Source organism: Plectropomus leopardus, chromosome 7 (assembly GCF_026936395.1).
Source record: "Plectropomus leopardus strain MGB_pleo_1.0 chromosome 7, ASM2693639v1, whole genome shotgun sequence".
NCBI classification, from domain to species: Eukaryota; Metazoa; Chordata; class Actinopteri; order Perciformes; family Serranidae; genus Plectropomus; species Plectropomus leopardus.
Window position 1 is genome coordinate 29,396,584 of NC_142182.1, and position 14,612 is coordinate 29,411,195.

Below are 14,612 nucleotides of genomic sequence, written 5' to 3' on the forward strand. Positions count from 1 at the left end.
AGGATGCCTAGATTATTGTTATTGACGTTCTGATCAACCAATAGGAGTCTTTCTCTGGAAACATTCATTCCCACCCCTCGAGTGAACGCCAGAGAGTTTCTTGATGTCGACAGGTTTGGTAAGTGGGAAGTCGACTATTTTTTCGAATAAATGAACTGTTAAAACCAAATTTTAAATGGAGCTTCGCGTGCTACGTGTCTTTGCAATTCAAGCACGTTGTTTTTACGGGGTTGTCACTCGTTTATTTGACGTCGAACGACAGAATGTGCTCGACAATGTTTTTTTCGCTGTGACGCTTGCTGTTTTGGTGCTAACAAGCCCACCCGACAGCAGTTTTGTGTATCAAAACAAGTCCTTCATTTGGCAAAATGTCATTTGTTTCGTGTAAAAATGTATTTGAAAGGATGCTTTGTGTTTTTGTGTCATTCATTTTGAACGGGGCAGATAGGTTGCGTCATGCCTCAACTTGTTGACATTCTTTTGTTTACAGTGTTAGACCCGACAGCCTGTGGGTTTGAACTGAGGACACTGCTGCTGCTTTAGGGGAGTAGAAAAGCAGTAGGCCCGAGCTTAAACATGCCTTTTTTTTGGACATGATACATTTGAAACGTTTTGTTAACGTTTTTTTTATTTTTATACCCGCGTTTGCAATGTTGAATCATCGGTTTGTCAGCGTATGCAGCGAACGCTCGATTGTCAGATCGCAAAGAATAGTTAGTTCTTTATGAATGGACTCATTTGATGTTAACAGCCTCTTTGACATTTTGACGATTTTCTAATACTTTGCGTGCTGTAAAAGACCACAGAATGTTCAACCCAACACACGATATGTTATTCTGTCATTGATATCCTTAAACGTTGTTTCCAGATTCGTGTTTTCGAGTCTTTATACGCTACTTTTACAAACGAATCTCTGGTATTTTTCACTTTTGCTACGCAGTTATGAATGAATGAGCTCTGGTACGCATGCGCCAAATGCTTTTTAGTTTATAAACAAGGCCTCCACGCAGCGGGTCACATGACTAGTCACAGAGGTAGCCTATACTGAGTCGATTCAGAGACAAAGGATTATCCAAAGGTTGCCTACTTTTTTCATTATGTCGACGCAATGCATGACATGTCTTGCTATGATAACACACTGGTGTATTTTTAATTTGCTGCGGTCAGAAAGGTATGGATTTTGTGTATTACTTTATGTTGATGTTTTTTTTACTCAATGGACTCGTTCAGTATGTCTTAACGAAAACATGTAACTTAGTCAGACGTATGTATGTAATTAGTAAAACTCAATTTAAAATAATTACGAGTGGTTACTGTTGAACTGAAACTGTTTTATAATATGAAACGGAAATGTGCAGCAGTTTCACTTTGTTAATGAAAGCTCTCGTTCTATCCCTTTTGTTTTGCAATAAACCCTCTGATGTGGCAGAATATTATGATGGAAGCTGAGTAAACTGACCTGCAACCTGTAAAAAGGAAAAACAAGAGGAATTAGCTAAGCATTTTGAGAATGGACGAGTCTTTTGATCCTCTCAAGTGTAACGAGGACCTGCCCTCTTCACCTGGGTGCCACATGGATTATGGTAAACTCCTAGAATCAGTAAGAAATCATTATGCTACATTTAAGTAAATTTAGTTTTTCCCCACAATATTTATTATGGATGTTACTTTTGACTTTCCCTCAGATGACCTGCCAGAGCTGCAGGAGGTGGAGGAGGACCAGAGGTCTCCAGAGTTATTTCAGGTTGGAGCAGGAGTGTCTCACCAGGAGCTCAGCTGCTCCCCCAGCACCAACTGGCTCACTGAGCTGGCCAACATTGCCACCAGTCCCCAGAGCCCCCTGTTGAAGAGTGCCCCTCATAAGAGGTTTGTACCAAGACAAAGTGAATGTAAATTTACAAAGTTTAATGAGTGTAAACAGTGATGCAAACCCAAATAGTTTATAACCACTGTAAGAGCTTAAGTACACACTAGTAGCCCTGGGGGTTTTCCACAAAGCAGGAATGGCACGTTAGCCACATGATTTAGAAATTGTGTTATGAAATTTCTTATGAAATTCTGTTGACTTTTTCATCATCATTGCAGTAAATGATGCATCATGTTCACATCATTATAACCAGGATATTGCCAAATCATTTTCAAATTAAACCTGGTAAGCTAGTCTTATATTGTTGAATGCGCCTGCTGGTGTTGAAAGACAGGATTACATGCAGTTGTCTCAGGATTTATAGATATCAGTGATCCTTTACTGAAAAATACAAAGAGTCACCAATGACTAAATGTAACACTGATATGTATTTGTGATTTTTTATTTTTCCAGATCATCTCCAGTCCACATCTTTGGCAACAGTAATAGTTTACATTCCTACGCCCGTCCCCCATTAGCCAGTAGTGCACCCAACCCATCCAGAGGCCACCTCAGGGAGCGCAGGCGTGTCAGGGTAACCTTCACTTCCAACCTCAACCTTTGACAACACAAGAATCATCTATTCTTGTAAACCAAGTGATTATTTTCCTGAAAATTCTGTATGACGTGTACACTAATAATGTTTATTTTACCGATGTCATTGTTAGAAGTTGTTTTTTTTTAATTTGCTTTTTTATATATACAACAGGCCAGCAGTGAATCGGAGTCGGGAGTTTTCTCAATGTCTTCATCTTTTTCTGATGATGAAGACATGGCATGGTCTCACTCCTGGCCGACCACTGCCTGGCATTGCTTCCTTAAAGGTGCGTGCATACACACTCATATGCATGCTGTATGTATGCATCAACCAGTGTACACGCAGACACATCTCTCTCTCACGCACGCACACACACACACACACACACACACACACACACACACACGTAAGTGAAACCTGAGCTTTTCTTAGAATTTCTAGGGGGAAAAAAATGGTCTTCAGAACTATGCCTCATAGCTTTAAGGCAAAATTCACAGTCCAGTGTTTTGAAGTGGGGAGTCTGTTTTAACATTAAAGTAATTCATTCATGTTTTCTTAAATGTGTTAATGTTTTACATCAGTAATGTGTAATTTAAAGCACATCTTTTTTTTTTGAACAAACATAAGTTAAGAAACACAATTTCATTTTATCTTTAAGATATAGTATGCTGGATTTCCATGAAAAACAATGTATAGACTCATACAGAGGTAATCCCTCTCAGACTCTGCCCTCTGCCTGTATTTTCTTCCCCTTTTTTCTTATTTTCTGTGTTCAGAATTTTCAGTGCTCAGGTGAGGTCGGGCATTATTAAAATGGTAGCATTTAGGTGCCAGACCGTATGCAGCAGGCCGGAAAAGTGCGAACAAAGCGAGGTAAAACACCAAACGAAGGTGAATTTGGGGTTGGCTATTTCTGTCACTTTTGATGGCAAGTGTATTTAAAACAGTAAACGATAATCCTGCAAAATTTCATAAACTGTAATTAAAACTCTTCCAAATTGTTTATGAATAGATCTATAGTTAATATAGTCAAAACAGTACTGATTGGCTGCTTAACGGCTCTGCCCTCAAAGTGTGTATCTGATAAGCAAACATCGATTTGGGTCAGAAGCTGTAGTTGTGGGGACACTAGTCCTTTTTTAACACATTCCTGAAAGGGTTGTCCCTGTACAATCAGGACGAGCATGAATTACAAACACTTGTAAAGACATTCTGCCTTCATGTGTCCAAACAGAGGTATTGCACCCGCTTTCAAGCATTCTCCTCTCAGTATCAACACATCTGCGTATTCATCATGCCACATTGTTGTGTTGATATTCAGGAACTCGCCTGAGATTCCATCGAGGTCCTAATGTGGAGTGGCAGGAAGCGGATGAACTCGGGGATTCTGATGATGACTCGGATGATGAAACTATGATGCCATCCTCCTCCTCCTCTCCTAAGGTAGACATCAAGTAGGGTGTGCTGCGGTCTCAATGATGTCAGTAAACGTAACAATGGCTTGTAATGGCCACAAGGTGGCAGCCAGGCTAAAAAGGTTTGAATGAAACAGACAGCATCTTTGACAAATTGCAATGGTGATAGAAATAAATGTCATCAGGCACCATTTTATTTATATGCCAGTTCCTCTTTGTGGGTGTTGTCCACTTGCTCATCTTGCTGGTGAGGACACACTCCTGTTATCGGTCTTTTACTTTATTTACAGAGATACGGTGCTGAGGGGCTGAGGTTGGTGAACCACGAAGAGACAGTTTCTTTTGGCCAGGCGGTTCTCAAACTGACCTTTGACCCCGGTTCACCCGATGATGGCCTTCTTACAGCTGAATGCCGATTGGATCACCCATTTTTTGTGAAAAATAAAGGTAAAATAAGATTTTTTAAAAACAAACTTAGTATGTTTTATTCTAAGTACAAATGTAGACTGCATGTTGTTTTTTGACTGAAAAGAAAACGTAAGAAAATGACATCTTTGTAGGCAAGAAACAAACAAAATAATGCCAAACTCAGATTTTGTTGCAATATGTGACTAGTCCTTGCCAGTAGAAGCTTCAAAAGACCAGATGAAGCCAAATGCCAAATTAAAAATACCTTTTTTTGTTTAAAGAAACAGCTTTATTAAATGAATAAGTAATTAAATTAAATAATCTGTAATGTCCCATCTGTGTTTTTCAGGGTGGTGCTCGTTTTATCCGAGCCTTACTGTGGTGCATCATGGGATCCCTTGCTATGAAATGCAGTTGGGCAATGTGTGCCTGCCACCAAACCACCCAGAAGCCATAAACTGCGATGACTCGGTTGTCTTTGATACTTTCAGAAGGTAAGCCCCTATAACTGATGTCGTCTTGCATTGAGTGATAAAGAGACACGCCCTGGTACCTTGAATTCAGCTTTGTTTTTCTCACATGCCTCCACAGAAAATGGCAAACATATTGATTTATTGATTGATTGGGGACTGTGTTTAACAGCAAATATCTAAACATCCATTTACAAACTCTCACACAACTTGTGCAGTACAATCCAAGTCTTATTAATCAAGTGGTATGCGCAGAACTTTCCAAACACATGCGTTTTCTCCAAAACCTTGGTATTTAAAACTGAACTCACACTTTGCCTTCTCCAAAGCCAAATTTCAATACTAAGGTTTTTGAGCAAAATACATGTGTTGAGCATACGCCTGGATAAATGAGTCTTGGAGTTTACTGCATTGGCTGTGTGAGAGTTTTTAAACTGATGTTTTGCTGTTGATAGTTGTGAACTCCAGTTCTGGAGCTCATCATTAATCCATGAGGGTCAAGGCATGCTCAGCATGAGGGCCAGGGAGTCAAATAAATTATTATTTTAGTCATTTTCTGTGGAGGAATGCACAAAAAACAAAGTTTTCTGAATGAATTTAAGGCAACAGTGACTGACTAACTGATGTACAGACGTTCATTTTGTGGGTGAAGCATTCCTTTTAAAGTTTCTGTAATTGACATTTTCATTGAGCAGTGTATCAAATAACAGTGACAGTGTGAAAGTAGTTGTTTGTAGTGATGAATTTACAAATAACTCTACAGCCCCCATCAGCTACATTGAGCTTTGTAACAAGCTTTCGCTCATTGTTTAACTCTCCAGCCCACAACTTTGTTTTTATTCATTCTCACCACTCTTGTCATTTTTGCAACAATAAGCAATAGGTTTAAACCTGCAGTACGTTTTTTGGCCATTTTGCGACATTAAAAAAAAAGGCAGATGAAGCGCAATGAATAATAAAAACATAATATTAACATCTGTCTCTGTGTTTCTTCGTTTCTCCTGCAGTTACGACTTCACCCCACTAGACTCGTCCGCAGTCTATGTTCTCAGCAGCATGGCTCGTCAGCGCAGGACCTCCTTGTCTAGTGGGGGCGCCGTCAGTCCAGACTGTGACAAACTTGAGCGCTCCAGCTCCCCACAATCCTCGACTGGCAAGTCAAGCAGGAGCCACACCTCAGGGACAGCTGGCGGCGCCACGCCAACAAAATGCAAGCGGCCAATGAACGCCTTCATGCTCTTCGCCAAGAAGTACAGAGTGGAGTACACACAGATGTATCCTGGAAAGGACAACAGGTATGCAAAAGTCACTACGATCCAGTGCACTTAATCAAACTATTTCTGTAGAACAGAAATATCTCATTTAGGGCAATTCATTTCTGTGTCACTGTGTTAGATGTAAGCTTATGAAGTATAAGTACTGTAGAGAATGAGTAATGTGAATAACCTTTTTTTTTAAAAGCATACTTTACTAAGACTTTTTTTGACATATTATACAATGGCATTTTTGTTGTACTACAACACTTTTTACAAAGTACACTATGCCATACTATAATATGTCGTGTTATCATGTCACATTTTCTTTTTAAAAATTATGCCATATTCATGACATATTACAATTGACTTTTTCGACATACTATACTATGACATTTTTTGGCATACTTTTTGACAAAATACCATGATTTTAATATATTTGTTTGACATATTTCACAACCATATTTTAAAACCTATATACTATGGCATTCCTGACATACGATACTGTGTTGTAAAAAAAAAAAAAGTGTAGGTCATAAAAATGTCAGTATTTTATGGTGTTAACGATGTCATAGTATGGTCTGACATACAAAGTAGTACGTCATCTCTATGCTGTGACACTTTGTCCGTTTAAGACAATAATGTGAAATATGCTGTCTCACCTCAAACTCCAGAGCCATCAGTGTTATCCTAGGTGACAGGTGGAAGAAGATGAAGAATGAGGAGAGGAGGATGTACACCATGGAGGCCAAGGCTCTGGCTGAGGAGCAGAAAAGACTCAATCCAGACTGCTGGAAACGTAAAAGAACCAACTCAGTAAGGATCAGAGTTACTTAACTATAACATCTAGTAGCTTTATAACATCCATTTTATAATGACATTGCATGTTAAATTATATTTACCTAGTGTTTGGTTTCAGTCATGTGTCCACCCTGCTGTAGACTCATGTCATCTTTCAACAGGGTTCACAGCAGACCTAGATAATCCCCCAGAATTCCCAGCTGCTGGCATGTTGACACGGAGTGTTGCTGGACAGAGTCTGACGGACCGCTTGATGCCTCTTTGCTCTCCTGTATTCTTGAGACTCGACTGTGATGCTGAATTCACATGCTTTTTGTAACCTTGAAACATTATTAGAGACAAACCAGAATTATTAACTATAAACAAAACATGTAATCTAGTCACTAACAGTGCATATATTTTCTTATATCTTTAATGTCAAAGACATCTTACTCCGCTGAAATAAGAACGGACCTCCTCAATTATTTCAGGTTATTTCATATTCAAGGTTGAAAAATGAGAGACAGTGGTGCTATGCTTCAGTGTAGAAGGAGCAGAAAACAAGAAGTGTCTATTTATAATTGTAAAAAAGGGGAATTTTAGCTAACTTTTTTCACATCTGTTCAATTATATTTGTAAGATTCAGTATATTGCACAGATTGGTAACCCTTTCATACATTTTGTAATACAGTATATATTCTGCAGCCAACTGTTCGTGATGCTGCCCTGCCAAGATTTTTGATATTTGCCTAACCACCCGGCCATATGATGACAGGGCTTTCAGCATGTGGTGGTGGGTTTACACTCAGTCACAAAGCACTTCAGGCCTTTCGCTGTGAGTGTTTGTTTCTTTTGCACTTTATATAAATATGTAATCTAATCCTTTACAGCCATTGTATACTGGTGGAAACCATTTGTATAATACAGCTAGTACCTTGATAGTTAGCCGTTTGACACAATCATGGCCCAGTAGCCGTGCTCTGCTTTCAGGTTGCTCTGAAATTTTAAGTGCTCTGTTCATAATGTACAGGTCTCACAGCCCCAACAACCTCTTGCACAAAATATCCTTGTATCATATTATAAATAATTTTTTTTTTAAAACTTGCATCTTATCAAAGTGGTAAGTTCTTTTTTCAACTGTAATCACAACCTGTGGGGATGTTTGGCTTTGTTTTTGAATACATGTTCACATGTTTTTACCTGTCTTTTGTTTTGAATAATATCCTCTCGTGAACAAGTGTGGTAAGAGCCATGCTGAACCAGGCAAAATTTATCTCGAGCTTTAAGAGCCCTCGATATCCACGGATCTGAACATCCGACCAGTAAAGCCTGCTGTGTCCTGCTAATAACAAAGCTGAAGAGGGTTTTATTCTTCTGTTTCTCTCTGGCACATCAAAACCCCCATGCACATACAGTATGCTGACAAAGCCGCCCAAGGAGAAGCTGAAGCAGGAGTATTTACTCTTGTGGCTGAATGAGGACAACGTTAAAGGTTTTAATTGAATCCTACTCTTTGAAACACAGACCTCTTCTCCTGAAGATGAAACGGGATCTGTAAGGTAAATGAAAGAACACATTATCATAAGCTTTCAACTCGAAGTTAAAGGATGTTCCAAAGGAAGACTTGCATTTTCACAAAAACATCCAGTTCAAAACATCCAAGATTTGCTTTCTTTCCCTTTTGGCCTGATGCTTGCACTAGCATACAGAAATTATAAAAACTACTAGAATAATATGTAATATTGTCAATTTTAAGACATATTTGCTTTGTTAAACCCAGGGGGCGCTGTCACTCTATTTTTGCTTAGTGATAGACATGCTGCTTTTACCCATAATACAAAAATCTCATTTCTCTCTCTGTGTGAAAGATAACAAGATTATAGTGTTAGCATAGAGATAACATTAATAATACTGTATCTGCAGTTTAGTAAGTGTAACATGTTGCAGTTGTTTAAAAATAGAAGCAAATCAGCACTTTAGTCTGCTATAGGTTAAAAAACAACAGCTCTTGAATAATGTATGGAGATTTGGAAGTTATTATGTTTATGAATTTCTCGAGGACCCAGCTTGTCTGCAAGCAGAAAATGGTTAGTCTGAAAGGATGAGATACATAGCACTGTTTGCCTCATGAAATAACAATGATCAACACCCCGCAAGCCTCTCAAGCAAAGGAATCTAATTATAGCATTTCTGTAACAGGCCACTCCAAAATGATCCGAGTTGAATACTTTATGGCGTATTTTAGGAAATGGAAAGTTGTGTCAGATATGCGTCTGGCTCAGCACCATTCTAAGTTTAAATTGAGAACTAAAGAATAAAGAAGTTATTTGCGATCAGAAATTAAAAGCATTTTTCAAATTTTGTACAGTTTTGTAAATTAAAACAATGTGTCATTGTCATGAGGCTGGTTACACAACGTGGAAGCAGATTTGTCCACCTGGGAGCTTAGCTGTTGGACACCGAGGAAACATACCATAGAACACTAAAAGAAGACTGTTAAAATACAATCTTATAACCTTTTAATGCCATACTATTCCATGATTTTTTTAATGACATATGTTTGTGGTATTGTATGGCAACTACACTATTCTATTTTAATGACATTTTTTTAAATGACTTTTTGGCATGTTATATGTAATTTTTTTGGTAAAATACTATACTACCACACTTTTAATGGCATGCTGTACGATGACATTTTTTACTAAATACTATAGTATAAGATTTTTTACAAGATACTATTTTTTGTATCTCTCTGTATCTCTCTCTTTTTTGGACGTAATACTATACCATAACTCTAGCATACTATCTTGGATGACCTACTATACTATGACATTTCTATGCTATTTTGGACAACATACTATATTATGATTTTCATATGTTATTTTTAATGCATTACAGCAACCTCACTGCGGCCAGACATGATCATTACCTCTGAGGTGGCAAAACAGCAGATCATACTGGAGCTCACAGTCAGCTTTGAGGAAGCCAATGAACAGAAACGTCCTAAGTACCAAGAGCTAGTGGAGATTGGCTCCAGGAAAGAGACTGGAAGACTTTCTTTGAACCCATAGAGGTGGGCTGCAGAGGCTTTGCTGGCCGCTCACCCTGCAGGACAGTGATGGCCAAGAAGAGGGCATCAAATCTGTGAGTGAATTTTGGATATAATTCTCTACTATGACTTTTATTATGCTATTTTGGACAAGAGTATGCTGTATCATTTTTTTTAAAGCAAATTTGGATACGATAGCATGGCTTTTTTATGTCATGTTGGACAACATACTCTACTATGGCTTTTTTTTTTTTACATTATTTTGAACAACATAATAAACTATCACTTTTCTATGTCATTATAGACGACATACTATACTATGACTTTTTCAATACTATTTTTATAACATGATATATGATGACATTTCATGCAGTTTTGTAAATACACACTGTACTATGATTTTTCCATGCTATTTTGAACAATGTACCATACTATAACTTTTTTATGATCTCTTAGTTGACATACTATCCTATGACTGTTTTATGCCATTTTGGATGTCAAACTATACTGATTTTTTATGCTATTATGAACAACAGATGATATGTCTGTGACTATTTTTTAAATGTTATTTTTAACAGCAGACTGTAATATGACTTATTCATGGCATTTTGGATAACATATACTATAAATAATCTATGCCATTTTGCACAACATGCTATACTATGACATTTTTCATGGATTTTTAGAAGACATACTGTACTTGCAAAGTTTTTATATTTTGGATGACATACTACACTATAACGGTTTTATGATTTTTTTGGACGACATACTATACCACAATGCTTGTATGTATTTTTGAATGACTATACTTTGAGGTTTTTATGATTTTTTTGAATACATACTGTACTGTGACAGTTTTGAGATGTTTTTTTTGACGACATGGTATGCTTTGACATCTTTATGAATGTTGCTGATACATTTTTGGACGACATATTAGACTATGACATTTTAATTAATTTTTGGACCACACTTTGTACTGTGAAGTTTTTAGGATAGTTTGGACAACATACTGTACTGTGATGTCTATGATTACTTTGACGTTTTTCAAGAATTTTTGGATGACATACTATACTATGACATTTTTTGTGATTTTTCCGACGACATGCTATATGATAACATTTTTCACGTTGTCATACTCTTGGAGTGCCTGGATTTCCCTCTCGTTTTATCCAAATAATACTTTGCTTTTTGGTCACATTTTTGACAACATACTCAATACCAATTTCTGACCACGTACTGTACTATGACATTTTCGTCTGATTTTTGACGACGTACTATATAATGATGTTTTGGTCAGATTTTTGACAATAAATTATACAATGACATTTTGGTCAGATGTTTGATGACATACTATAGTATGACGTTTTTGGTTGGATTCTTGATGACATACTATACTGTGACGTTTTGGTCGGATTTTTGATGACATACTAAATTATGATGTTTTGGTCCGATTTCTGATGACATTCTATACAATGACATTTTGGTCAGTTTTTTGACAACATACTATACTATACTATGACGTTTTGGTCAGATTCTTGACGACATACTGTAGTATGACGTTTTGGTCCGATTTCTTATGACATACTATACTATGAAGTTTTTGGTCAGATACAGAGATTTTTAGAAAAGATATTTAAAAAATAGCAGGCATGCATACCTGTTAAAAAATAACTGAATTATAAAAAGTTAGGTAGAAATATAAATCAATGTTCATAAACTTACTTTTATACTCAATATTACATTACGGTTAAGTGATGCCTCTTAAAAATTTGCATGCATTAAAAATTGTATGGTGACAAAAGAAATTGTCATGAATTTAGTAATGGATTCTTAACATGTAAAATGTTTAAAATGATTTTTTCAAAAGTTTGAAATTTGAAAGCGTTTTCCAGATACAATGTTGTTTAATAAATCGGACACTGATGGTACAGCGCTGTGTTGTACTATTTTTTCTACCAAAAATGTTTTGCGCAGGTGAGAGGATAACAGACTAAAAAAATATATTTTAAAGGGGGTAATTTACAGAAAAAAGTGTGAGAACAAGTTTGCTATACTATGTGGTTTTCAGCAGTGTTTTTGACATATCATATTTTGACATTTTTTGTCATACTATAACATGGCGTTTTCGGTTGTTTTTTTGACACACAATATTATGATGGTTTTGGATGTTTTTCCAACAGTCTATACTACGGCGTTTCTTGACATGCTATTGTCAGTGGTTGTCAGTATGTCGTTTTCATTTTTGAAATGCTGTATTACAATGTTGTTGGACATTTTATCACCATTCTATACTGTGTCTCTACATGCTATTTTATGTGGTTTTCAGGTGTTTTTTGGACATGTCATATTTTGACATTTTTGACAAACTACACTGTGACGTGCTCGGTCATGTTTTTGACATGCTATATTGTGATGCTTTTGGAAGATTTTTCGACATGTCGTATTTTGACATTTTGCCATACTATGTAAAAATGGTCAAAAAATTGATGGCTCCAAATGCTGAATAAGTCTTAGAACAGCATGTTGAGGCCGTTTTTAGTATAGCCAGTTAGAAAACCTATCCAAAAAGTCAATATTTTGAGTGTTTTAGGCCAACGTATAGTTTGCTGAAAAAAGTCATAGAATAACACAGGGAAACAAATGCTGAAAGTAGTCATAGAACAGCATGTTGAGGCCTTTTATAGTATAGCCAGCTGAAAAAAATGTCCAAAAAGTCCTTATTTTGAGTGTTTTAGGCCAAAGTATAGTTTGGGGAAAAAGTCATACAATAACACAGGGAAAAATGGTCAAAAAAGTGATCTCACCAAATGCTTGAAAAAAGTCATGGAATAGCAAGTTGAAGCCATTTATAGTATAGGCAGCTGAAGAAACTGTCCAAAAAGTCAACAGTTCGAGTATTTTAGGCCAAAGTATAGTTTGAGGAAAAAAGTCATACTATAGTACAAAAATGGTGAAAATAGTGATCGCTCCAAATGTTATAAAAAGTAGTAGAATAGCATGTTGAGGCTGTTAACAGTATAGTCAGCTGAAAAAATAGTCCAAAAAGTCAGTATTTTGAGTGTTTATGACCGAAGTATAGTTTGAGGAAAATATTAATACTATAGTACAGGGAAAAATGGTCAAAAAAGTGATTGCTCCAAATGTTATAAAAAGTAGTAGAATAGCATGTGGAGACCATTAATAGTATAGCCAGTTGAAAAGAAACTGTCCAAAAAGTCAAAATTTTGCGTGTTTAGGCCAAAGTATAGTTTGGGGAAAAAAGTCATACTATAGCACAGGGAAAAATGGCCAAAAAAGTGATCGCTCCAAATGCTGACAAAAGTCATAGAACAGCATGTTGAGGCCATTTATAGTATAGGCAATTGAAAAAACTCTCCAGAAAGTCAATATTTTGAGTTTTTTAAGCCAAAGTATAGTTTGGGGGAAAAAGTCATAACATAGTACAGGGAAAATCTGCAAAAAAGTGATTGCTCAAAATGTTACAAAAAGTAGTAGAATAGCATGTTGAGACCATTTATAGTATAGCCCGCTGAAAAAACTGTCCAAAAAGTCAATTGTTTGGATGTTTTAGGCCAAAGTATAGTTTTGGGAAAAATTCATACTTAAGCACAGGTAAAAATGGTCAAAAAAGCGATCCCACCAAATGCTTGAAAAAGTCATAGAACAGCATGTTGAGGCCTTTTACAGTATAGCCAGCTGGAAAAACTCAATATTTACCAAAAAGTCAATATTTTGAGAATTCCAGGCCAAAGTATAGTTTGGGGAAAAAAGTCATACTATAGTACAGAGAAAAAATGGTCAAAAAAGTTATCGCTCCAAATGTTGAAACAAGTAGTAGAAAAGCATGTTGAGGCCATTTATAGTATAGCTCTTTGCAAAATTGTCCATAAAGTCAATATTTTGAGTGGTTAGGCCAAAGTACAGTTTGGGGAAAAAGTCATACTATAGCACAGGGAAAAATGGTCAAAAAAGTGATGGCTCCAAATGCTGAAAAAAAGTCATAAAACAGCATGTTGAGGTTGTTAACAGCATAGCCAGCTGAAAAAAAACTGTCGAAAAAGTCAATAGTTTGAATATTTCAGGCCAAAGTATAGTTTGGGGAACAAAGTACTATACCACAGGTAAAAATGGCCAAAAAAAGTGATCTCACCAAATGCTGAAATAGTCATAGAATAGCATGTTGAGACCATTTATAGTGTAGCCCGCTGATAAAACTGTCCAAAAAGTCAATTGTTTAGATGTTTTAAGCCAAAGTATAGTTTGGGGAAAAAGTCATACTATAGCACAGGGAAAAATCTTCAAAAAAGTGATCGCTTTAAATGCTGAAAAAGGTCACAGAACAGCATGTTGAGGCTGTTAACAGTATAGTCAGTTGAAAAAAACTGTCCAAAAAGTCAAAATTTTGAGTGTTTTAAGTATAGTTAGTATAGTTAGTATAGTATAATTTGTTAAGTATAGTTTGGGGAAAAAAGTCATACTATAGCACAGGGAAAAATGGTCCAAAAAGTGATCATTTCAAATGTTATAAAAAGTAGTAGAATAGCTATTCTACTATTCTACTACTACTATATAGCTAGAATAGCTATAGCTGTAGTATAGCTAGTTGCAAAAATTGTCCATAAAGTCAATATTTTGAGTGGTTAGGCCAAAGTACAGTTTGGGGAAAAAGTCATACTATAGCACAGGGAAAAATGGTCAAAAAAGTGATCGCGCCAAATGTTGAAAAAGTCATAGAACAGCATGTTGAAACCATTTAAAGTCTAGCCAGTTGAAAAAAAAAAAAATCAAAAAGT

General features: G+C 36.5%; 1 protein-coding gene across 3 annotated transcripts; it reads left to right on the top strand.

Moving 5' to 3' along the window:
• Positions 1–34: 34 nt before the first annotated feature.
• hbp1 (HMG-box transcription factor 1) lies at positions 35–7,969 on the top strand. 3 transcript variants are annotated; one of them, XM_042495887.2, is made up of 11 exons: positions 35–118; positions 1,430–1,583; positions 1,686–1,866; positions 2,321–2,441; positions 2,616–2,730; positions 3,766–3,887; positions 4,150–4,306; positions 4,617–4,761; positions 5,745–6,032; positions 6,665–6,806; positions 6,953–7,969. In XM_042495887.2, exons 2-11 carry the CDS (start codon positions 1,511–1,513, stop codon positions 6,968–6,970), a joined length of 1,362 nt encoding a protein of 453 aa, XP_042351821.1. In that variant the 5' UTR covers positions 35–118; positions 1,430–1,510; the 3' UTR covers positions 6,971–7,969. The 3 variants fall into 3 exon arrangements, with proteins under 3 accessions (XP_042351821.1, XP_087936544.1, XP_042351822.1); XM_088080418.1 differs by lacking the exon at positions 35–118 and adding an exon at positions 194–1,078; XM_042495888.2 differs by lacking the exon at positions 35–118 and adding an exon at positions 195–1,171.
• Positions 7,970–14,612: the final 6,643 nt, after the last annotated feature.